The following is a 25,811-nucleotide window of genomic DNA, read 5'->3' on the forward strand; positions in this document are numbered from 1 at the left end:
ATGGTCCCCAGTTTTCTGATGAAGACATCTGAAACAGAAGACACACTTGAGTTTCTGCTGTTAATTCCAGAACAGAATGAAAATGACTAATAAAAAAGCCAAGAAGGGACCATCTGTTCAAACACTGCACAAGAGAAGAGCACAGCAATCTGTAACGTATACTTCTTTTCACATTTATTTCTAGGAAAGATCTCATCCTTAATTTTAAGAAAAACTTTCCTTCCATGTAAATATTTTTAAAAGTATAATTTTGTAGAGAGATATATACATGCATATCCACACTGACTTTAATCCCTTTAAAAAATCTTGTGTAAGATAGTGGGTATTTCACATTTGCAGCCCTTAATCACAAATTGTCCCATCAACTTCATAAATACGTTATATTTGATTAATACTGTATAGCCCTTTGTGTTATTGCTATGTCAAGAACAGGACTAAAAAAAAAAACTCTCATTCAGTTGCTAAGTCATGAAAGCCTTAAGATTCAATGAACCAAATTCTCTCTAATGTGATCGTATGGATTTATTTCAGCTGATTCAGAGAAAAGTGGTATCGTGTTTCCTCTTCAGATCCCTTCAGTTCTGGCTTTTAGAACCTGACAGTACTTTACTATAATATTGTTGACCATATTGTAGACTGAGAGTTGTACAAAGTTTTCTTCTTAAAGACTTAAATTCAGGCCAGATTTACTGCAGTCTGCAAAACTGCAAAAGTTTTGTGTGACTGTGGCCTTATGGACTGATATACGGGGTCAACTGGAAGTCACAAAACTCAATCCCTAAAAGTCAACAGGATTTTAAACAAGAGCTTAAAGGCACCAGGATTGAGTCTACTAGTTGGGCAGCAAAGACCTTATACAACAGTCCTTGTGAAAATGTAAATCAATTAACAAGTCCAAAGCCCACTATATCTAGAGATCTAGAAAACTTTCCAGTTTCAGTCTGCAGTGGTTTGTGTGAATCATTTTGCCAGTTTTGGTTCATGAAGGCATTGATTCTTCGAGTTCTGAGTTCAAACTACACTTGAAACTCTTAAGAATAACTCAGCTGAAAATATTAGGTTTTACCTGATATTTTTGCTCTACTTCCATTGCATATTAAATAAAATAGTAGTACCAACAACAACAACAATATAGTCAGAGCCATAAAAAAGAACTGTAAGAATCTGAAGAAAGCCTTTGATGAACCACAATATGTTGGGGAAGAGTCAACATGGCTACTATAAAGAAAAATCATGCCTCACAACTCTAAAAACATTATTTGAGGATGTCAATAAGCATGTGGACAAGGGGGATCCCCAGTGTACTTGAACCTGCAGAAAGCTTTTGACAAGGTCCCACATCAAAGGCTCTTCAGCAAACTAAGCAGTCATGGGACAAGAGGGAATATCCTCCCATGGATCAGTAACTGGTTAAAACATAAGAAACAAAGGGTAGGATAAATGGTTAGTTTTCACAATGGAAAGTAGTAAGTAATTGGGTCTCTCAAGGATCTAGGACCTGTGTTGTTCAACTTATTCATAAATGATATGGGAAAGGGGGTGAACAGTGAGGTAACTCAATATGCAGACCATAAAAAATTACTGAAAATAGTTAAGTCCACAGCCGATTGCAAAGAGTTACAAGGGGATCTCACAAAACTGGGTGACCGGGCAACAAAATGGCAGATGAAAGTCAACATTGAGAAGTGCAAACATATACTGGAAAAAATAATCCGTATAATTCGTATAAAATGATGGGGTCTAAACTAGATGTTACCACTCAAGAAAAAGATCTTGAAGTCCTCATAAATAGATCTCTGAAAACATCTGCTTAATGCACAGCAGCAGTCAAAAAAGCTAACAACGTTAGGAACTATTAGGAAAGGGATAGATGATAAAACAAAAAATATTGTAATGAGGTTATATAAATCCATGGTGTGCCCACATCTTGAATACTGCATGCGGTTCTGGATTCCCTATCTCAAAAAAGATATATTAGAATTAGAAAAGGTGCAGAATAGGACAATGAACATGATGAGGGGTATGGAACAGCTTCCATATGAGGAGAAATTAAAAAAAAGACTGGGACTGTTCAGCTTAGAAAAAGAACGAACTAATGGAGATGGATATAATAGAGGTCTATAAAAAGGACAGTTACCTGTTCTGTAACTGGCGTTCTTCGAGATGTGTTACTCATGTCTAATCCACACTAGGTGTGTGTGATCGCCATGTGCACCAGTGCTGGAAGTTTCTCCCTTAGCAGTACCCATACTGGGGGAGCATTGTGCTGACCCCTGGAGTGGCGCCTGTATATTACGTTATAAGGGGGACCGCGCGCTCCCCCTACCCTCAATTCCTTCTTGCCGGACAACTCTGACAGAGGGGAAGGAGGACGGGGTGTGGAATAGACATGAACAACACATCTTGAACAATGCCAGTTACGGAACAGGTAACTGTCTTTTCTTCTTCAAGTGATTGCTCTTGTGTATTCCACAGTAGGTGATTCCAAGCCATTCCTGTTGGAGGTGGGTAGGAGTTCACAATAGGCTGGGACAGAGTACTGCCCTGTCAAACCCGGCGTTATTCTTAGACTGGGAGACGACTGCATAATATGAAGTAAATGTGTGAACAGAGGCCCAAGAGGCCGCTCTACAAATGTCTAGGATAGGACATAGACTACGTAGGCAGCTGATAAGGCCTGAGCCCTCGTAGAGTGTGCCCTGATGATCGGCGGTGGGGGAACCGCTGCCAGATCATAGCACATATGCATGAGGTGATCCAGCGGGAAAGGAAATAAGTTGCCCTTTCACCCACTCAACTGAGGCAACAAAAAGTTGCGAAGATTTCCAGAATGGCTTGGTCCGATCCAGATAAAAGGCCAGCGCTCTACGTACATCGAGTGTGCGGAGGCAGTGTTCCTTGTTGGAGGAATGGGGCTTAGAGCAGAGCACAGGAAGAAAGATGCTCTGTTACATATGTAAGGCGGAGATCACCTTCGGAAGGAACATCAGGTGTGGGTGGAGCTGGATTTTGTCCCTGTGGAAGACTGTATAGGGGGTTCTGAGGTCATGACCCTGAGTTCCGAGACATGCTGGGCCGACGTAATCGCTACAAGGAAGGCTACCTTCCATGAGAGGTGAGACCATGAACATGTGGCCAGAGGCTCAAAGGGAGGACCTGTGAGTCAGGACAAAACTAGGCTCAGGTACCATTGCGGCACAGGGAGGTCTAGCATATGGGAATAAACGGTCAAGGCCCCTCAGGAAACGGGAGATTATAGGGTGGGAAAAGACTGAGTGCTCTTGCACCAGTGGGTAGAAGGCTGATATGGCTGCCAAGTGTACCCTGACAGAGGCGGGTGCCAGTCCCTGGGTCCTAAGGGATACGAGGTAGTCCAGGATAAGCTGGAGAGGAGCGGAGGAAGGGGAGACTCCCTGATCACTCACCCACTTGGAGAACCTGAACCATTTCACCATGTATGTCCGGTGTGCGGATGGTTTCCTACTTTCCAAGAGGACCTGCCTTACCTGCTCCGAACATCTGTCCTCCTCCTCATCTAGCCACGGAGCAACCATGCTGTCAGGTGGAGGTGGCTAGATTGGGATGGAGGAGGCGGTCCCCATCCTGGCAGAGGAGGTCCGGGAGAAGCAGCAGTGTCCTGGGGAGGGGGGGCAAAGGAGGGTCCCGTACCATTGTTGGCAGGCCCACGCTAGGCCTATGAGGATGACTTTCGCTTTGTCTGCTTTTACTTTCTGCAGGACTTTGTCAATGAGGGGGAACAGCGGGAAAGTGTAAAGGAGCTGGCCCGACCACTGCAGGAGGAACGCATCGGAGGTCGCGCATCTCCCCACTCCTCCCCTGGAGCAGAACTGCGGGCAATGTTGGTTCTGGTGGGTTGCAAAGAGGTCGATCTGGAGACTTCCCCACTCTTGGAAGAGCCGGTGAGTACCTCTGAGTGGACCGACCACTTGTACTGGGGGGAGAAAACCCTGCTGAGGCGATCTGCTTGCATATTGCGGTCGCCCAGGAGGTACACAGCCCTCATGGAGATATCGTGGGCTATACAGAACTCCCATAGGCTCAGGGCTTCCCGGCAGAGGGGTAGGGAGCGAGTCCTGCTTTGCCTGTTGACGTAGTACATGGTGGCAGTGTTGTCTGTGAGGACCCTGACCACCTTGCCGCAAAGGTGTGTGTGGAAGGCCATGCACGCCAACCGTACTGCCCTGAACTACTTGACATTTATGTGAAGGGTCAAGTCCAGGATTGACCACGTCCCCTGGGTTTGCATGTTCCCTGTGTGGGCTCCCCAACCTAGGTCCGATGCACCGGTCAACAGGTCCATAGACGGGTTGGCATCCTGAAAGTGAACCCCTTGCAGCATGGTGCTTGGGTAAGACCACCATTGAAGGGAAGCCAGTATCGGTGACGGAACCATGAGGACCTTGTCTAGCCCATCCCGGCCCTGGGAGAATTGGGAGGCCAGCCGGAGTTGGAGGGGCCTCATTCGAAGCCTGGCATGGCGGACCACGTACGTACATGTCGCCGCGTGCCCTAGAATTCAAAGACACGCCCTTGCCATTGTCACCGGGAAAGCCGTGACCGAGATGATGAGACCTCTTAGGGCCTCAAAGCTGTCCAGGGGAGAGAGGCTGTGGCCCTTGAGGAGTCCAGCAGCACCTCAATGAACTCTATGCGCTGAACTAGAACTAAGGTTGATTTGGTCTCATTCACCACTAGGCCGAGACCATCACATGTCGACAGGAGCAGCTTCACATGGGTCTTCATCTCGGAACAAGAGTCACCCTTGAGAAGCCAGTCATCCAGGTGTGGAAAGATCTGTATCCCCTCCCGCCTGAGGAATGCCGCTACCACAGCCATACACTTTGTGAAAACCCTGGGTGCCATGGATAGGCCAAATGTGAGAACCGCAAACTGGTAGTGGTCCATCCCCACTAGGAAGCGGAGGAAGCGCCTGTGCCCCTCAACAATATGGATGTGGAAGTACACATCCTGGAGGTCCAGGGTCGCATACCAGTCCCCCGGGGCCAGAGAGGGGATAATAGAGGCCAAGGATACCATGCGGAACTCGGAGTGGGATAGAGAATGGTTCAGGCTCCGCAAGTCCAGGAAGGGCCTGAGGCCCCCTTTGGCCTTCAGGATCAGGAAGTACTCTTTCCACCACCCTCATGTGCAGTAGACGGTCCACCTCCTGCACTAGGAGGTGGGCATGCTCCGGGTCCCTGGGGCCTATAGGGGAGGGCGGGTGGCTCAGAGGGGAGGAGTTGAACTGCAACCTGTAGCCCTTGGAAATGGTGCCGAGGACCCACTGGTCCAATGTGATATGGGACTATGCCATGCGGAAAGCAGACAAACGGTTGCAGAACACAAAATTTTATTAATTGGAGGGTCTCCCTGGCAACAGGCCCGGTGCCCCCTGGCAAATAGTCAAAACCGCCTCTTTTCCTGCCTCTTGCCCTTAGAGGGCCCAGGTTGCAGAGCAGAGCAGGACTGCCACTAAGATTGTTTTTGGTCTCTTATATGGGGACTTGTATCTGCTCTTTGCAGGTTGAGCCGATTATTGCAGTCTGGCCTTGTCCTTAGTTGGAGGGACATAGAAGCCCAAGGTATGTAGGGTGGTGCAGGAATCCTTCATCCCATGCAGCCTGACATCTGTCTGGTCCACAAAGAGTGCTTTTCCATCAAACGGGAGGTCCTGCATAAGGGATTGGGCCTCCATCAACAGTCCAGACAGGAGGAGCCACAACATCCTGCGCATGGAGATCACCGAAGCCATGGAGCGGGCTGCAGTGTCGGCTGCATCTGACGCCGCTTGCAGGGTCACTTTCACTGCCACTGCCCCCTCTTCTACTAGTGCCTTAAAGTCCTTCCTGTCATGGTCTGGGAGGAGAGGCTCAAACATAGGCAATGACTCCCACAGGTTAAAGTCATACCTGCTCAGTAAGGCCTAGTGGTTGGCTACCCTGAGCTGGAAACTTGCCAAGGAATAAATCTTTCTACCAAAGGAGCCCAGTCGTCTGGCATCCTTATTCTTGGGGGTAGGTGCCAGATGGCACTGACGCTCTCTGTGGTTTACCAACTCTACCACAAGCAAGTTAGGTGCCGAGTGGGAACAGAGATACTCATGGTCCTTGGCAGGCACAAAGTACTTCCTTTCAGCCTTCTTGGAGACTGGTGCCAAGGAGGTGGGAGTTTGCCACAGAGTGTTGGAAATGTTGGCTACACCCTGGTGCAGGGGTAGAGCCACCTGGCCCAGTGCCAAGAGGGATAATACGTTAAAGAGGGAATTGGAGGGACCCTCCATTTCCTCAGCTTGTAGCTGAAGGCTGGATGCCACTTGCTTTAGCAGGTCTTGGTGTACCTTAAAATCCTCCTGAGAGATTGGTGGTGGAGGCACCATTATGGTGTCATTCAGTGCCAGGGAAAGAGCAAGCCCGGAGCCATGGGCCTTGGTCGTACAGGGGGTCGAGCCCCAGATCAGAGTCTGGGCGTGGGTCCGCCAGCCTGTCTCTTAGGCAACCAGAAGAGGCTGATGGAGCCTGAGATGCTCCGGTGACCGAGCGGGCCCCCCTCTGGGTGGGCATCGATGGCCACAGTGCCCACTGGCACCACTGTCCCTGCCATGGGGCCCCTTACCACTGAGCTGACTGAGGGCCCGGTGGCGGTAGTTGTCCCAGCTGAGCCGCGTGGGCTGAGGCTGGGTGGCTGGGTGCCAAGACTGAGGTCACCGTCAAGCGCACGGTCTCACAGGAACGGTATGAGCGGCGGTGCCTGCGATGCCGCCTCCCTCGGGACCTGGACCTCTAAGTCGAGGAATGGAACCCGCCCTCGAAGAGCTGCTTCAGTACCCATGACAGCAGCGGGAGTTCCAGTGCCCCGGTGCCGAGGCGTCGTGAGGGGAATCTCAATCACGATGTTTAGTTGAGCGGGAACTGGAACGAGAACAACGACATCTATCCCATTGAGACCAGCTGCGGTAATCGTGTCGCGAAGGGAAATGGTCTCGATGCCTGTGCTCACTGGCAGGCAGCGTAGAGGGTCCTCGAGACTCCCATCCAGGTGGTGACCGGGAAGATCTGGTCGATGTCGAGGGAGGGCGTGAGCTGCTGGATGACCGGTCGCTGCACGCCGAATGGTGTGGGGAACGGTCCTCAGAGTGGGGACTGCGACCCGCAGGAGGTTTGATGGGCACCGATTGGAGGTTTGCCCCGGGACTGGGGACCCGTCACCAGTTGCACGTCTGGAACCGGGAGACTCATAATATCTTTTGCAGCCTGCATCGCCTCCAATGTCGATGGGATCCATACCGGTGGAAATGTGTGCGCAGACGGCGCTGGGCTGCTCCACTTAACACGAGTCAGAGGTCTTGAGCATGGGGGTGGGGGGGAGGACTGTGGGCTGCCCGACGCAGGAGCAGCCTCCCCTCTTTTCTTGTCTCGGCGCCGCTGCGAGATCGGGCCCTTTCCCTGCTTCTTGGAGGGGGAACGGTGCCAGCTAGTAGAGAGTGCCTCACTACATACTGACGGTGTGGCGATGGGAGCAGAGTCCGCCCAGTGTGCCGGAGTTGGGGCCAATGCCGATGCCATCAAGAGAGCACGGAGTCTAATGTCTCTCTCCTTCTTGGTCCGCAGCTTGAATGACCTGCAGATCTTACAATGTTTGCTGATGTGACTCTCACCCAAACAGTGGAGACACTCAGCGTGCGGGTCACTCCTAGGCATAGAACGGCAACAGAAGTCGCACAACTTGAAGCCTTGGGCATGGGGCATTCCCCGAGCCCACTCTAACAACTCAAGTAACAATTCCACAAATGGTACCACTAAGGTCAAGTAGAAAGGCTGCAGCAGAGCTGGAGCACAAAGTTCCGACTACCTTCACTGGCAGCAAGAAGGAACTGAGGGTGGGGGGAGCGTGCGGTCCCCGTTATAGCGCGATATACAGGCGCCACTCCAGGGGTCGCCGCGGTGTTCCCCTAGAGCAGGTACTACTAAGGGAAAAAGTTCCGGCACCGGTGCACGTGGCGATCACGCACACCTACTGTGGAATACGCATGAGCAATCACTCGAAGAATCATGAAGGATGTGGAGAAACTGAAGAGAAAAGTGTTATTTACACTTTCTCGTAACACAAGAACTAAGGATAACCCAATGAAATTGATAGGCATCAAACAAACAAACAAACAAACAAACAAACAAACAAACAAACAAACAAACAAACAAACAAACAAACAAACAAACAAACAAACAAACAAACAAACAAACAAACAAACAAACAAACAAACAAACAAACAAACAAACAAACGGAAGTACTTCTTCACACAACACAAAGTCAAGCTGTGGAACGCATTGCCATGGGATGCTGTGAAAGCCAAAAGTCTAACTGGGTTCAAAAAAGAATTAAATAAGTTCATGTAGGATAGGTTCACAAACGGCTATTAGCCAAGATGGTCAAGGATGTGATCCCACGTTCTGGGCATCTCTAAACCTCCAACTGCCAGAAGCTGGGACTGGACAACAGAGGATGGATCATGCGATAATTGCTCTGTTCTGGTCATTCCCTCTGAAATACCTGATATTGGCCACTGTTAGAAGGCAAGTTACTGGACGAGATGGACCACTGATCTGATCCAGTATGGCTGTTCTTATGTTCTTAAGATGAACTAATAGGCTAGAGGTGAATTGCTTGTCCCTTTGAAGTGAATGGGATTTTTGCTATTGATTTTATTGCAGTCAGGATTTCACTCTCATTTTGCGCCAGTACAATGGGTGGCATATAGATTTCTCATTTGCATCCAGAAATAAAGTAGTTAGAAATAAAGTAAATGTCATTATCTGTGCCTGAAAATGGGAGGACCTGTTGAAGTCCACTTATAAAATCAAGGCCTGTAAGTCTTTTGCATGTCTAGAACGTGTTTTAAAAAACAACAATAGCAAAATAATTGCGTTGTGCATTAATTTTTCCCAAGATAAACAAGGAATACAACCTCTCTGTCATGAAATTAATGTTATTCTATTTTACAAGTCGGATTAATTTAGATTGGGTGCCATGCAACACATACTATACCTGTAGGTCCCGGAGTGTTGACTCATGTGTCTGAGCATCACCTTCAAGGTATGATAAACATTCAAGTTTTTCCTGTTCCTTTTCCAGCCATATTTCAAAGGCCTTCAGTTTTCTTTGGTACTCATGATGTAAGTGAAGCAGTTTCTCAGATTTGGTTACAGCCTCCTGTTTGTTAAAAAATACTTCATTAGAGCCACAGCCAGTTAAGAGATCATAGAAACATAGAATTGGAAGGGACCTCAAGAGGTCATCTAGTCCAGTCCCCACTCAAGGCAGGACTAATTATTGTAAATTATAAATCCTAGAAATGGAAAACAAAGTTTGGATCTAGAGCTGAACTTTCCCAAAGTTCAGAGTGTCTAGATTCAGGGGGATTGTTTGTGTAATTACAGAAAAAAGAGGGGGACACCTATGAAGATACAGATGTAGATTCAGTTGGGAACTTTGGCTCAGTTTGAGGCTATTTGAATCTGGTCTTTTGGTTTGAGACCATTTATAGTTAAATCGTTGATTAATAGTAACAATGGCCCAGATTTCATTTCCTTTGTTTTTAAACTAGCACAACTCCAGTTACTTATTTGGAATTATTCCTGATTGTCATAAGTGTGATCTCAGAATCTGGCCCATTTTCTTTTCAGGAATTCATATCCTTTTCAACTACATACAATAATAGTTCCACCTCTTATTTAGAATATATAATAGCGTTCATTATGGAGAATCTCACAGTGTTTTGCTATATCTGAAGATGACTTTGCTGATCACTAAGAACTAGACTGTAAACCCAATACTTACACTGATAAACAATCACTTTCATGAGTAGTCCCTCTGATTTCACAATCTGGCCCTAAAACACTGCCATATCTGGGGCACACCACCATAGCCATCATATGTCAGCAACATTACAGAATGGTGTTTTCAGAGGCAATACTAAAAGATTATCTGCAACTGAAACTGCAGGGGGATTTCTGTAATTACCAGGAGAGGAGTTTGGTCAGGATACTAGGGTTAAGTCTCATGCTTACTAAATGTGCCATGAGATCTTTGCTGACTACAGGAAGGTTAGGCTTAATTTTAAAATCTCATGTAAAAGATAATGACCCCAGCATTATGCTGGACTACTGCTTCAGGACTGATTGAGAATCTCAACACTATTATTGCACCTCGATTTCTCATCCACATTTTGTCCAGGCCCTCGCTAGTTATTTTTTTTTTCAGATGCCACAAAACCACAGCCCAATGTGGTGTGACTGCAGAAGAGTTTCTGCAAGTACACATAATTTTCAAAAGTTCATGATTTTTTTAAAGATATTGTATTAAAACTGCTTCAGCCTTCATCCGTCTGTGACATAAAACTTTCCAAAATCCTTTCTGGGCTAGTGCTGGAACCTGCCAGCACTTACCGTTGAGTGTAGCACGTACTCTGATGGGTCATATGACACAGAAGTCAATGGACTCAGACCAGTAATAAGCACTATATGTAGTAGTAACTGTTTGTAAAATTAGGCCCTTGGTGAATTACTTAACAGTTTGTCTAGTGTTTACATTTGCAATATGACATGCATTCATGGTCAAACAAAAATCATTCTTTGTTTTTGCACTGATTTTTCTAAGCTTTCAGTCCTGTTGGGTGAAATCCTAGCTATACTAAAGTCAATGAGAGTTTTGTTTTTTGAATTCAAGATAGCCAGATATATTAAATCTGCCCCCCAAATTATATACATTAAAAAATTCTGAAATATACAAACCAACAGGCCCTCTCTCCTTCCACCCCAAACTCAAAGAAAAACATTGGAGTACTGCCAAGATAAACTGTACCATTGTCCTGTCTTTGAGGAATCTGTATCGTTCTTGGAGGTCCTGGAGTTCAAGCTGGGTTACATAATGCTCAGTCATGCCAGTGCCTTTTGCTTCAATAGTCTCTAGTAGACTGCTGTGACTCAACACTTCTTCACTGAGTAACTGCATAACAGAGAGTAAATGGACAAGTTAACTAATGATCAATATTCAAACAAGTCCAGAGGCCGGTATTTAGTGGGTTTTTTTGGTCTGTTAGTTTGTTGCTTACATACATTGCTCTTAGAGAGTCTGCTCTCATTGGTCTGCACAGGCCTAAGTGACAGTGACATTGTGCCCACTGAATTTATTATGGTTCAAGTTCCTCCAAGTGCAAGACTAATTTCTTCCACTTTGCTATTTCTCTCAAACACATAGCAGTGTATGCATTAGGAAAAAAAACCCTAAAGCCAGAGATGCCTATCAAAATAGAACTCCACTCCACATACCTCTCCCTTGGGAGAGGGTGAAAGCGGGAGTGAATCACAGTCAGATGTTAGTCACATTGCTTAATGCACTACTCAAAGGCATTCAGATATTAAAGTGGTTAAGGGTATGCATGTGTGTAAGAAACTATCTAGCACAACACTTCACTGGAGAAGCAACAGCAATAATGACATTGCATGGCAATTAATAACCACCTGGATTAAGCACATGAGGCTTCACTTTGGGCCCATATCTCCTTTAACTGGCTATTTACTTCAATCAAATGTCTGACTCAAAACACATTATTACTTAACTAAATGCAATGTATGACTATAATGCAGAATGGGTCTGATTCACTGTTGCCCAGCACTCTGTGTAGTTATATACACCAGCACAGAAGCAATGCTGTGAAGTAAAATATGTCCATTCTAATTTGGTAGCATATTGTGCCATTATGCACAAGAATATGAGAGAATGATGAGAATATAAACTTGAAGAAGATTTATCTCTATGGCTTTTTTTTTTTTTTAAGTCAGTTGGCCAAAATTTGAATTTAACCCTACCATGGATAGCTTTCCTGTCTAGTATGGTTTATAGTACTGTTTCCCCCCTTCCCTCCCCAGAAATTAATGGCTGCTGCAGCAGATTTTAATGAGGAAACGGGACTTCAATCCGAACAGCTATTTGCCAGATTTCTAGTGAGTACATCAGGGTAGCATCTCGGTATCAAACATTTGTATCTGTCCGTTTAGACATTGTCCTATTTATTCCATTATAACATACAATAAAACTATTACTCATACCACCAAAGAGGATTTTTCTTAAGACTACAGTAACAGTAAACAAACCTTTGCTTTGCTGAGGACAGCTGTTTTTTCCCTCAGCTCTGCACACTGTCTCTCAGAAGCATTCATGCTTGCTTCTACTTTGTCCATCCAGCTGGAAAATTTACGAACATCATCCTGGTAACTTGTCCATTTGGACAGAGCGCCTTCCAGCTGACTACAATTTAAAAATACATATCAGTTGATATTCAGTATCTCATGTTATTCTAGCAATGACTTAAGGCAATAAACAGTCATTCAAGTTTTACGTTTATTAGGGGGACAGAATAAAAGGAGACATGTAATATGCTGAATTGCCTCACAAAAAGTTGCAAGAAACTGTGCTCTGCTATAGATCTTGGTTGGCTAATATATAGAAGGGTACCACTATTGAGGCTACTTGCTCACATCTGAAAAGGGACAATAAAGGACATTAGTGGTGGATACAGGATGATCTAGTAAATATATGGGTAAAGCATGGTATAAAGGAATAGAATCTAAGTCTTGAATCCAAGTACCCTACTTTATATCTTATCATACACTAGGGAGCAGATACTATCTACGGATAAATAGTCTTGGCTGTTTGAAACTTAGAAACATTTGTAATTAGTGATGCTCACCATATCAGACCGCATTTTTCTGTATTTCCTATTTATTTAAGTATTATCACCATGACTCTCATTGACAGTGACGGAATTACTATCATAACATTTTACATAACATTGTTCCAGCCTTTGAACTCATGAGTACCTCCTGAGAAGTGCCTAGTGCCACACAGTTATAATGAGGTCAGGATCTTGCAGGATTTGGCCCTTAATTTTCTTAATGTCCCTTTTATTTGGATTTCATACCATGGTTTTCATACAGCACAGCGATTAAAATAACTGAATGAAACTTAAAATATTTGAAAATAAAGCTTACCATCAAATTATTAATACAGAGTCCATTTTTAATGGTAACAATAATGGCCTGTTTACACAGTGAATTAGTGTGTGGCAAGCCAAGGTGTGGATCTACAGCACACCATCTTGCCACATAATAACTCGCTGTATGGATACATGCAGTGGAAGTCCCAGAATGCCTTGTAGTGGTGTCCACATGGCACGTTACAGCGTGGCAAGCTGGTGTGCTGTAGATTCACATTGTGGCTTGCCGTGCACTAATCTGTTGCATAGACAAGCCCCTAGACTATAACTGTAGTATCTTTTAGTGGACCAACTTCTGTTGGTGAGAGAGAAGCTTTTGAGCTACAAGGAGTTCTTCTTCAGGTCTTGGAAATGTATTAGGAATGTCATAGCTAAACACAAGTCATAAATTCAGTGTCTTTATTAAGACCATGATTTTTATTAAACTATTACTTTTTAAAATAGTTTTAATAAAAACCATGGTCTTAATAAAGACATTTGAGTTAAGGCTTTTTACAACAATCTGTATCCCACAACCTCCCTTTTTGTCCTATGACTACAAGGGTGTTAACTGGCCACTTTACTTTGAATGGTCCCTTAGAATATGTGCTCACTACTTATGCTAAAATATCTGTTCCACCTTGCATTTAGCAGTGACACACACACAGTACATTTGCCAGACCTGAAGAAGAGCTCTGTGCAGCTTGAAACATGGTCTCTCTGATCAACAGCTGTTGGTCCAATGAAAGATATTACCTCGCCCACCTCTCCTATCTTGTAATCATACGACTTCTGGAGATAACGCTATTATTTTCAACCGTGTTGTCTTCCGTTATCATTCCCCCTCACATCTCTTTTTACCTTTTACAGTGAATGCAAGAGGACAAGAGAGAAGCCCATGTTTCCTTAAGCGTCTGTAACTGTTGTTCAATGACAGGCACTCCTTCTGGAGAAGTGTTTTTCAGAACAGATTCTCCTTTTGTCAGCATCATTTTCATCTGGATTTCCTTCTCCTGCTTCACCGATAACAGTCCCTAGAAAGCAAATAGATCTTGTTCTAGCCTCATTGTTGTGGCATATATGCAGTCCTTCTATAAAGAGAAGAAATGGTTAATAAACGTCACTACACCCTGAATGGATTGTACTGTTTACCGGGAGGGTGGGCTTGACAGATGAGCCTCCCTAGTGAAAGAGGCCTTTCAAAGGAATAGTTTGGGCCATAAGAGAAACCCTAGGACTCAGGGAGAGACAGTTTTCCTGGAATCTGGGCAGAAAGGGCTTTATTCGACAGATTTCAGAGCTGAACATTATAGAGAAGAAGAGACTATAGAAACAGTGAGAGTTCAAGTTCCTAGTGATCCATGGAGAACTGGAGATATTTTGTGGTGAAAGAGCCCTTCTGCTGGGGTGCTGAAATAAAACTGTGTTTAAGACCCACCTACAACATCGACATGCCTCGACTTTTGAAATCCAGTGACCCCAGTATTGCCAGCTCTCACAATTTTATCACATCTAGCAGCATTTGGTGTTTTTCCTAAACCCCTGCTCTTAGAGTTGTGTGTGTATGGGGTTTTCAGCTTTCATTAAAAATAAAAAGGAACTGTCTAGCTCTAATGGTTGTGCAGAAAAGTCTAAAAACATTAACCATGACAGCCCCTCAAAACAGAAGGCAAAATGAAAAGAATGCTACATTTATTATTTGGTTAAAAAACATGAGATTTCAACTCATAATTTTGGAGGTCTGACTCAGGATTTTTAAATGCTGGAGATTGACAATGCTGGGGATGCCCAGTGTTACAGACAATAACATAACCAGATCATTCACCACTTTTTTTTGGGGGTGGGGTGGGGGGGGTAGAGCATTGCAACATTTTCTGTACAGTGATAATATCAATTGGCATAGTTTTCTCTAAGTGCAATGCTCCCCCCAACCGTGGTGCAGCAGTGTAGCACCCTCAATGCAAGGTTCTATCCGAGAGTCACAATTAGGGTTACCATATTTGAACATTAAAAAAAAGAGGACACTCCACAGGGACCCCAAAACCGCCCAAACTCCGCCTCTTCCTCACCCCCATTGGGCCCCAAATCCCCGCCCCACCCCGCTTCCTCCCTTGAGCAGGCCACATTCTCCCTCCTACCCACCCAAAACAGCTGCCTCCTCCCCAGGCTCCAACTTTCTCGGCTCCTGCCGCTATACAGCCTGTGCACCCCCGGACGGGCACTTCCCCCGTGCAGCAGCAGTTGGAGCTGGGGGGGGGGGGGCAGGAAGTTCCTTTGGGCCCCGGGCCTGCCCTCGAGCTGGGCATCCCAGCCCCAACACGCTCCCAGCTGTGAGGCTGCATCCCAATTGCAGGCCCCCTTCTCAGGGGGTCCTCCATCCCGCCACCAGCTGGATCCGGCAAGGCTGCGGCAGCTCAGGCCAGGCGGCTGGGGGAGACGCTGCAGTGCGAGCCCTTCCTTGGGGAGGAGGGCTCCCAAGAGCCACCGCCGCACGCCTAGAAACTTTCCTCTGCACCGGGACCCTCCCCCCAGGCAGTGGCTCCGCAGACGGGTAGGGGGAGGCAGCCCTGGCTGCACGGACCGCTGGCAGGAGGGCTCCTTGCACAGCCGAGATGGAGGGGGGAGACTGAGTCTCTGCCAGAGCCATAGGGGATGCTCGGAGGAGGGAGAAGCAGCCACAGGCCCCCCCTACCCGCAGCTGGCTGCAGAGACACCACCGCTCCTAGCTGTGGAGCACCAGGTTGCAGAAGCACTGGGTGGGGATGGGAGGTTGCAATCCACAGGCTGCAGCAAGCTGACATCCCAAGAGGAGAGAGGATCAGTGGGTAGTGTTATCATACGTCTGTATTTTCCGGATGTTTTTAGATATTTAAAAAATCCTCCCGGACGGTGATTAACAACTAAAAAGCCAGACATGTCCAGGAAAATACGGACATATGGTAACCCTAACCACAATCTACCCTGAATGAGCAATGCATTAGTTACTACAAACAAACAACAAACTATGTGAACAGAATGTTATGGTTACACAATACAGTACTTAAGTCACTTGTAAAATTTGACAGACAGTATGACTGTGTAACTAAAGAAAATATCATACTTTCTCTATAGCCCTAGTTAACCATGTATCATCTTGACATTTTTTCTTCAATATTTACACCATTGTCCATGTCACAATGGACCAGTATATCTTTATTTTAAATAAGCCCATTATACTCCAAAAGGCAACATTTTTCCAAAATGTTTTTTTTGAAGTACATGAAAAATTAGTGTTTGAATTTTGCAAACTTACTTATAGTGGTCAGTATTTCATAGCACCTGAAGTAATGGGCCCTATGTATGTCATCTTTGTATCCATTTGTTTACATACCTCCAGCTTTAACATTCTGCTGTCTAGAACACTTTTGTCAGCTGTAGGGAGACAGTAAGATTGCAGCATATGAACTGCATCAGCCATCCAGTCCTGGAGTTCTTTTATGCCGTGAGAGAACTGATGGTGCTCTGCGACAATCCTATCCATTCTGGAAACCTTCTCCTGAAATTCATATGGATATTAACACTCCCAACAATTTCAGTGACTGCTCAGTATGCACTTAGCCACCTGCATCTCAAGCTCTAAACTGTGTCTACCATATTTCATGCATATGTTGCATACTCAAGTGCGTATACGTGCAGTTATCTACTTTGCATATACAAACGAGTGGTGCACACACTATATGCATGTGCCAATTTTACAAGTACACTCAATTCAGTCCCCCAAATTAGAAGATTTGGCTCTTCAAATGCTCCCTTTCTCAGTCTGTTCAATGTATCAATAGATTTAAGTGTTTAAACAAATCAGTCAGTCTCCTAAAATACTACATTAGCAAAACCATTTGAAGGGCCTAGTTACAAGTGAGAATTTTTTTTTTTACGTAAAGTAGTCATTTTCATTTACATTTCTTTGATTCATAGATTCCATGGTCAGGAGGGATCATTGTGATAATCTAGTCTACCCACCTGTATAACACAGGCAATAGAACTTCCCCCAAATAATTATCAGAGAGGATCTTTTAGAAAAGCATCCAACCTTGATTTAAAAATTGTCAGTGGTGGGGAATCTACAATTGGTAATTGTTCCAATGGTTAATTATTATCACCATTAAAAAAGTATAGCTTATTTGCAGTCTAAATTTGTCTACATTCAATTTTCAGTCATTGGATCGTATTATTAGAACTTTCTCAGCTAGACTGAGGAGCCCATTATTAAATATCTGTTCCTCATGCATATATTTATAGATTGTAATCAATTCACTCCTTAACTTTCTCTTTGTTAAGCTAAATACATTGAGCTTTTAGAGTCTAATCACTGTAAGGCATGTTTTCTAATCCTTTAATCATTCTTGTGACTCTTCTCTGAGCCCTCTCCAAATTATCAACATCCTTCTTGAATTGTGGACACCGGAACTGGACACAGTAGTCCAGCAGCAGTCACACAAGTGCCAAATACACAGGTAAAATAATCTCTCTCTCTCTACTTGAGATTCCCCGGCTTACGCTCTTTTGGCCAGAGCATCATATTTGGAGATCATGTTCAAGTAAGTATCTGCTCCCACACAAAACTTTTTCCATTACTGCTCCCCAGTATAGAGTCCCCCATTCCGTAAGGATGGCCTATATTTTCTGTTCCTAATGAATAAATTTGCATTTAGCCATATTAAAAATACCCAATGTTTGCTTGTGCCCAGTTTACCAAGTGATCCATATCGCTCTGAATCGATGACCTGTTTTCTTCATTATTTCCCACTCCCCAAATTTTTGTGTCATCTGCAAACTTTATCAGTGATGATTTTATGTTTTCTTTCAGTTCACTGATAAAAATATTAAATAGCATAGGGCAAAGAACTGGTCCCTGAGGGATCCCACAGGAAACACAGCCACTCTATAATTCCCCATTTACAATTACATTTTGAGAGCTATCTGTTAATCACTTCAATATATACTCTATACAGAACTAAATACAAAGCATGATTAAAATAATATTAGATACTAGCGCTTAACTCTGTAAAAATAGATATACTTCATAGTCTATCATCCTTCCAGAGGATGGACACAAAACCTGACCTTGTGGACAGTAAATTCACTCCTTAATTTTAGTTACTATCTTTAACTCATCCCATTGTGTCTATGTTCTGAAGTGTCATATGGCAGAGAGATTTAGAGTAGTTAATGGACCCCAAATTACATGTAATTTCTAATTTGAATTTGTCTCACTTCAGTTTTCAGCCATTGGTTTTTATTAGGCCTATTTCCATTTTCTTACATCCATATGCGGACCTTGCCTTACCTTACCAATGCCTTCATCATCTCAGGACTGAATTACTTCAATACACTCCATACAAGGCTGCACCTGAAGATCACTTAGAAACTTCTGGTAGTACATAATGTGAGAACACACTTGTAGAAGGCATCTCACAGCTCTGTGCAAGCAGTGGCACTCTGCTTTGGATGCTTTGGGTACAGATCTTTGGGATTGCCCCACATAGGAAAGCACAGAGGCGGGGGTGGAGGGGGGGAATGACATTCCATAAACTCCCATTCTCTGACTTTAAGATGTGCAAGGAACTCCATTAGTTTCAACTCATGAGAATTTCCCCATATTCCTTTTCCCTTCCTGTAGTTTTTTTTTTTAATCATGAAGAGCAGGATATGGCCCCATATACAATATTTTTTATATTATATGACTAAACTATATGTTTCATAATTCTCTATTTGTATACACTTAGTTGACAAATTAACAAACTAGTAACTATTAAAAATAGAAATGATACTTTATTAAATGGACTCAAATTAAATAGTCTCCAATAACACACTCCTAATATTCATAATTGTTTATATTACAGTAGTGCCTGTAGTTTCCAACTGAGATCAAGGCCTCACCACAATAGGCATCACAGGAGCGACAGTCCTTGTCCTAAACAGCTTACAATCCAAATAGACAAGGAAGACAAAGGGTAAGAGGGAAAGGGAGGTACGCAGTGGTGAGCTGACTTGCTCGATGTCACACAGCAGGTCAATGGGATAGATGGGAATAGGATGCAGGTCTCCCAGCCTCAATTCAGTGCCCAAGCCACTGGAGAATGCTATTTCGCTCTTGTCCTAACTTTCCTACTCAGATCTGAACCTTAGAGTTCAGAACATGAGAAGCTAGCATGAAACCTTCAAACTTAATTACCAGCTTGGATCTGATATCGCTGCCACCAGCCAGAAAATTCCAGTGTCTGGCTCACTCTGGTCTCCCCAAAACCTTCCCTGGGGGACCCCAAGACTCAGATGCCCTGAGTCTCACCACAAAGGGAAATAACCCACTTCCATTCCCCCTCTTCACCTCCTCCCAGATTTTCCCACCCTGGGTACTCTAGGATATTCCCTGCTTCAAGTCCTTGAAACACAAGTACCGAGAGATCAAATCTCTCTCTCCTCTCACCCAGAGAGTATGCAAAGTCAGGCTTAGTAAATCTAACACGAAGAGATTTTCCCCCTCCCTTCGTTTCTTAGCCAGGTCTTAAAAAGAAAGCTTTATATAAAAAGAAAGAAAAAAGACATAAAAATGGTCTCTGTATTAAGGTGACAATATACAGGGTCAATTGCTTAAAAGAAAAAATGAATAAACAGCCTTATCCAAAAAGAATACAATTTAAAACATTCCAGCAACTACACACATGTAAATACAAAAAAACAATATAAACCTATTGTCTTACTATCCTTGTACTTACAACTTGGAAACAGAAGATTAGAAAGCCTGGAGATAGAGAGATCACTCTCAGAGCCGAGAGGGCCATCGAACCAAGACAAAGAACACCCACCCAAAAACTTCCCTCCCTTGACATTTGAAAAATCTTGTTCTCTGATTGGTCCTCTGGTCAGGTGTTTGGTTCCCTTTGTTAACCCTTTACAGGTAAAAGAACATTAACCCTTAGCTATCTGTTTATGACAGCTCTGATAACTCCAAAGCACACTAACAGCTAACAAATGCTTTTAAAAAATGCTGATGCCAACCTACCAACTTCTAGACACAAATTCATAATGCAGATAATAAACTTTACGATAAAGGACTGGCTAAGTATTAGCAACATTTCATTATTGTGATTCTGTATAAAATACCCCCCAGGTTTTGAAAAATAATTACTGGTACCTTATATGCTCCTGGGGATACTAATTATCAAACCAAATTATCCTAAATGCTGTAAATCATGGCTTGCTTTTTTTCCATTCAAAATACCCAAATTTGTTTCATTTCAAACATAATTCCCTGCAAATTATCACTTTTTGGGGGCGATGGGAGGGGAGGGGACAAAGGGGGAGGGAGAAATTATACACCATGTATGTGGACTCTCAGTTTCTCTTCTCAGACCAATGCATTGGAAAAAACAATTAGCTCAGTGTTCAATCAGGTAAACGATCCACACATACCTTTCCCCTCTGCAGCACAAGCCTCAGACATAGGACAGAGCAGACATACCGTACAATACAGCAGCAAGACAGTTGTGATATTTCAGAATTCAATCATTTGTTTTCACATCGGTCACATTCACAAGAACTGCTGGAAAGTGCGCACAAGGCGGTGCATTACCTTGGTGAGATTGCTTAGAGCTAGGTATTGAGAAGATAGCTGAGACACTCTGCGCATAAAGCTTTTGCTGGCAGCTTGCTCCTCCCACAGCTGCTGAGCTTTTTCTTTTAGCCTGTTGAGCTGAGGCTCGTGGCAGCTTATTTCCTCAAGGACAGACTGTAAAGCACAAGCATGTTACTATTAAGTGCGAGTGCAAAAGAGCAAGCAAAAAAGAAAGCAAGCAGCCCTGTTAACATGGACATTCATGCCCTTGCCATTAGCAAGCATCTTAAACAAAGGCAACAGTTGATCATTACGCACACAAGACAGTCACAGAAAGGAAACATCACGTCATCAAGAAGTGGCGAGACAAAAAATCTGCCTGAGGATTGAAGTAGGCTCCAAAACTGGATGCAGCCTTTAGTTGGAGATCAGGGTGCCAGCATGATCAAGCATTTATTAGGAATTCATGACACAGGAAACCAGGCTAGGGATGGCTGGATGTGTTTTTAGGACCTTATCACCTGTAACTTTTGTTGTTCTCTCCTCTTTGCAGGGAGGTCATGAAGTCGACTACTGCTTTCTTGCACCATCTTCTCAGTCGTGTTCAGCCAGTCCTGGAGAGGCTCAGCACTTGTTTCAAAGTCCTTCATCTGGATCTTTAAGTTCTGTGGAGACATGATACGCACATTTAAAAAAACAAAAACAAAACAAAAAATAATGCACCACTATGTTTGCTGCAATGTTATTATGCAATCTATAATCCAAACACAGAAGTATGCTAAGGTGTGAAAGGTTCATTTCAGCTCTGCTTTCTCCCACACCCTGCACAAACGCTCAGAGAAAAGGCTATGTTTGGTAGCCAGAGTGGGGGAAATGATTTAAAAATGGACGCCTTCACGGCCAAGAGCTGTAGGACTTAGTTGAACCATTACTTTCTGACTGTAATTTGCTTTACTTTCAAGTCCTTATAAATAAGCCTTACAAAGCCCTTGCTGACTGCATTTTTTTCCCCATGGACTCATTCCATTGGCTGAGAGGAGAATATCTAAAACAATCAATGTGGAGTAAAAGCTCTAACCAGCATAGTTCAAATAGTTTAGTTTTCTCAAGATTTTTAGACTAATTTTCTTTTCATCCCCATCACTTCAGAATGAAAAATTTAGGATGTGGATCTGAAAATTCTGGGTTTAGAAGGATTAATCCCAGTCCATGTGAGAACAGCACAGGATGTCTCTACTGTATTGTGTGACATCTCTCCACATATCCACTCTGAAACAAGGGAGGCCTAAATCAGTATAGCTCCATTGTCTTCGGTGCTGATTTACATGAGGTGAGGCTTCGGCCCAAAGAGTTTCCTACATTTCCTGTCAATGCAATTTAAAACTGACCTAAAAGATATTTTCTATCTCAACTAGAAGGTAGGGGCTTGAAACTGGAATCACTGGGAGAGATTTTATGGCCTATGTTATGATCATCCAGTCTGAAGTTCTGTGTCATGGCCCCTTCTGGACTTGAAGTATACTGTGTTAGTTTTAAAGACGTTTAATTTCTATGATACTTGCATCAGACATTTTGTAAGGAGCAGACTACTGTGGTACAACATTGTATCTATGATTAAAATATTTGCTTGGGTAATTCTTAATTACATTTCAGTGGGACAAACTTGGTCTACTGATTGCATGAAGGCCCAGATTCTGATAGCAAGGTACTATTAAACACGAGTAAGACTATTTGAGCTGGCCCATTTAAATCAGTTTAACTACTCATGGAGCAAGGGTATCAGAGTCTTGCCCTAAAACAATGTATTTTCATGCATTTTAGCTATTTGGTTTATTGGATGAAGCTCAAGCTGCTGAGATTGGGCCAGATTCCACCATCCTCTACCTTGACTAGTACCTTATTATGTGAGCTATGCCATTTAAATTAATGGGATGACGTGTTTGGTAAAGAACTACTCAATGGGAGGAAGGGTGGCAGAATCCGACCTTCTGAGTTTAGCCATTTTCCAGTTGCATCAAAGGAGAGGCACTTAGAACTAGCTGTCATAGAGCCATAGATTCCAAGGCCAGAAGAGAGAACCACATAATCTAGTCTGTCCTACTGTCTATCACAGGCAACCACCACCACCACCACGCATCTGTACACTAAACCTCCACCAAAATTAGGCCAAAATATTACAGCCCACAGCAGATTAAATTATTATATGTGACAGGCAGAAAATAGGAGGGATCAAGACACAATAATACCCACTTAAACCCAGCAAGTGACCCACACTCCATGCTGCAGAGAAAGGCGACTCCCCACATCCCCCACAAGCCACTGCCAATGTGACCTAGGGAATAATTCCTTCCTGACCTCACATATGGGTGATCAATTAGACCCTGAGCATGTGAACAAGAATCAAACAGCAAAGCGGACCTTACTCAGTAACAAGAAATGTAAATTACTCAGTCTATCAAGACACTTGCGATCAGAAAGGCAAAAGAAAAAAAAATAAAAAGGTTTCTAGTCAATCCATTCCCTATTTGACTGGCTCCATACCTCCAAAGCAGATTCCTTCTGGTGCAGGGTGGAGAGAAAATTTTTCAAGTCTTCTTTAGCAGTAACAACTTTGGCTTGGATAACTTTAGCCTTTTCTTGGGGCAGAATAGTGCTCAGCAGTTCTCCTTTGAACACCACAGTGTTTAGTTTATGCTGGCCATTTTCGCTTTCAGATAAGGATTCCTTGGCAAAAGAAACTAGCCAATTAGTTATAGATAATGTGCAGAAAGAGCTTTCACAGTCACACTAATTCACGTTTGTTTAAATGCATTCCACTTTATACCCAGCAAAAATCAGAGGCTTCAGGGACAGCAACAACCTAGACCAGAGGTATCACGAGCCTAAACGAAATGGACACTAACAAGCTAGGACTGTGTGTGAATTCATAAAATGACCCATTCTTTACTGAGATAGGACACCTCTTTGAAAATCTCAGTGTGTTGCAAGAAGAAGCAATACTTGGGATTCAGTAGGTGACAGGTAGACTTTGCTCAGAGTAGATACTGAACCAATATCCAGGCATAGTGGTCTCAGTTTCTTCGCTACTGAAGAGATCATCTTTTAGGTGACATACACAGTGTAACTCAGTTGGAATCTTCAATAATCACAGGCCTTTAAAAAAAAAAAAACAACCCGAGTGTCGGGTTGTTAACCCTGGTACTCGGGACAAACGCTAATTGTGGTAGTCACATTCTGCTTAGTTACTTCCGCAATTCAAGGTATTCTTCACTTCATGGACCTATTGCATTATGTGGATAGGTTAATGAACAGATTTCAAAGTTCCACCTCAAAAGTACTGTATTTCAGTATGGGTGAAATTTCTATGAATAATTTGTAAAAGTATTTTGTGACTCTCTGGATTGAAAGGAAATATATAACTAAAGATATTTATTATGATGATGATCAGAATTGCCATAATATAAAGTTTCTGGTTCACAATTACCTTACTAAAATACCTCTAGATTAAGAAATTATAGGCTTAATGCATAAATTACTGGGTGAAGTTCTATGTTACATAGGAGGTCAGACTAGATAAGAATGGCTCCTTCTGTCTCTAAAATCTATGAGTGAAAACCCAGCCCCACTGAGGGCAATGGAAGTTTTACATTATGAACCTATGAATGTTTACTGATATCAGACAGGCTAATGGATTCCTAAATGTTGGATGGATTAAGGAATGAAAGTGAACATGGTTTCTTGAGAAATGCCTGGAAGTATGAGCAGAATTTCTTTTATGTAGAAAGTGTATATTGTGCGTAGCAATCATGAATTTATACTTTTAAGCAGAAGGTGAGCAAATGGTTATTTTATTCATGAAAGGTTTTCATGATGAATAAAAATTGCTTGCCACTGCTCGAATGACAAACCTAAGATTTAATGGGCTGACATTTCTGTAATTCACAAACATGGTTACCAGAAAAAGCCAAAGAGTTCTCTCCCTCTAAAGCAGGCTTCCTTAGATGAAAAAGTGGAGATATTAATCCAACATTATGCAAAATTTTAAGTACAATTCCAAGGGGAAAACTATCTGTTTTGGGACTAGGAATCTGCAGATAAACTATTGGACATTTCATTTAAAGGTATTAGTATTACCTTTAAATGAAAAATATACAAGTTAATTGCCTGCCGGCATGATTGTAGTCCTTTACTTACATTACATTATAGATTATATTCATACTTGATGAAAAGTTTGCAGAAACTATTATTTTGAAATAGCTTCAGGTATCACATAATGTTCCTGCCTTCCATTTTATGTTGTTGTTTTACAACCATTTTCCTATTTAAAAAAAAATGTGTCCCCCCGTAACTGTGTGAAAGACCCAGATGGAGGGAGGAAACTGACTATGAGTATATCTAAATGTAATCACACAGTGTGACTGCAGCTCAAGCTGACATACCTGAGCTAACATTAATGTAGCTGGCTTAGGTCCCCAAGTGGTGACACTCTGGCAGAATGGGTTTCTGCGCAGACTAAACAAACCTATCCAGAACCCTGGTTAGACCACGCCTGCGCTACTCAGACTTGAGCTAGCTAGAGTAAAGTTAGCTCAGGTACATGAGTTTGGGCTGTAATCACATCCTGTGTTTACAGTACAGACATATCCTATAATGGGGAAAATAGTGAAAATGGCTATCCACAAAATGAACAAACCAAACAGAGAAAAAAAATAATTTTCTAGTCCTTCTCAGTTATAATCATCGTTAGTCTTGCTGTAACAACAGTAAACTAAAAATAGTAGAGTAAACAAAATTCAGATAGATGACTCAGTTTTAAGCTAATCATGTCACTCTTAAATCACTATCTGACTGCAGTACAATTACCTGTATTTTCTGTAGACTTGCAAGTGCTTCATTGATATTTTGAGGCATGTCGAAACATTTGGCGGTGGTGATTTTTGAACTGACCAGCCACTGTTGGAAGTCCCTGAAAGCTGTCCGGAATCTCTGTTGCAAAACCTGTTCTTTATTCTGACAGCCCTTTGAAGCTTGTAGACAGAGGCTGAGTTTGTCATTTTACAGAGTTAAATGAAAACAGGAGGGAATGGCAGATTCAGTTAGATATAATGAAATAGGCATTTCCACAGATATTACACTAAGACTCATATTATATATAGTTTGAGACTAAAA

The 25,811-nt window shown here is 43.2% G+C and overlaps 1 protein-coding gene across 1 annotated transcript in view; it reads right to left on the reverse strand.

The window, feature by feature from the left end:
* The window catches only part of SYNE1 (spectrin repeat containing nuclear envelope protein 1), a 402,501-nt gene that overhangs the window by 219,813 nt on the left and 156,877 nt on the right, over positions 1-25,811 (reverse strand). Inside the window, exons 56-64 of the mRNA XM_030556596.1 lie at positions 25,506-25,683; positions 23,184-23,366; positions 21,164-21,307; positions 20,661-20,816; positions 16,419-16,583; positions 13,910-14,082; positions 12,168-12,321; positions 10,876-11,019; positions 9,061-9,225 (exon numbers count right to left, since the gene is read on the reverse strand). Coding sequence (XP_030412456.1) covers positions 9,061-9,225; positions 10,876-11,019; positions 12,168-12,321; positions 13,910-14,082; positions 16,419-16,583; positions 20,661-20,816; positions 21,164-21,307; positions 23,184-23,366; positions 25,506-25,683 — 1,462 coding nt within the window. The remainder of the gene's footprint in view (positions 1-9,060; positions 9,226-10,875; positions 11,020-12,167; positions 12,322-13,909; positions 14,083-16,418; positions 16,584-20,660; positions 20,817-21,163; positions 21,308-23,183; positions 23,367-25,505; positions 25,684-25,811) is intronic.

This window comes from Gopherus evgoodei, chromosome 3 (genome assembly GCF_007399415.2).
Source record: "Gopherus evgoodei ecotype Sinaloan lineage chromosome 3, rGopEvg1_v1.p, whole genome shotgun sequence".
NCBI lineage: Eukaryota > Metazoa > Chordata > Testudines > Testudinidae > Gopherus > Gopherus evgoodei.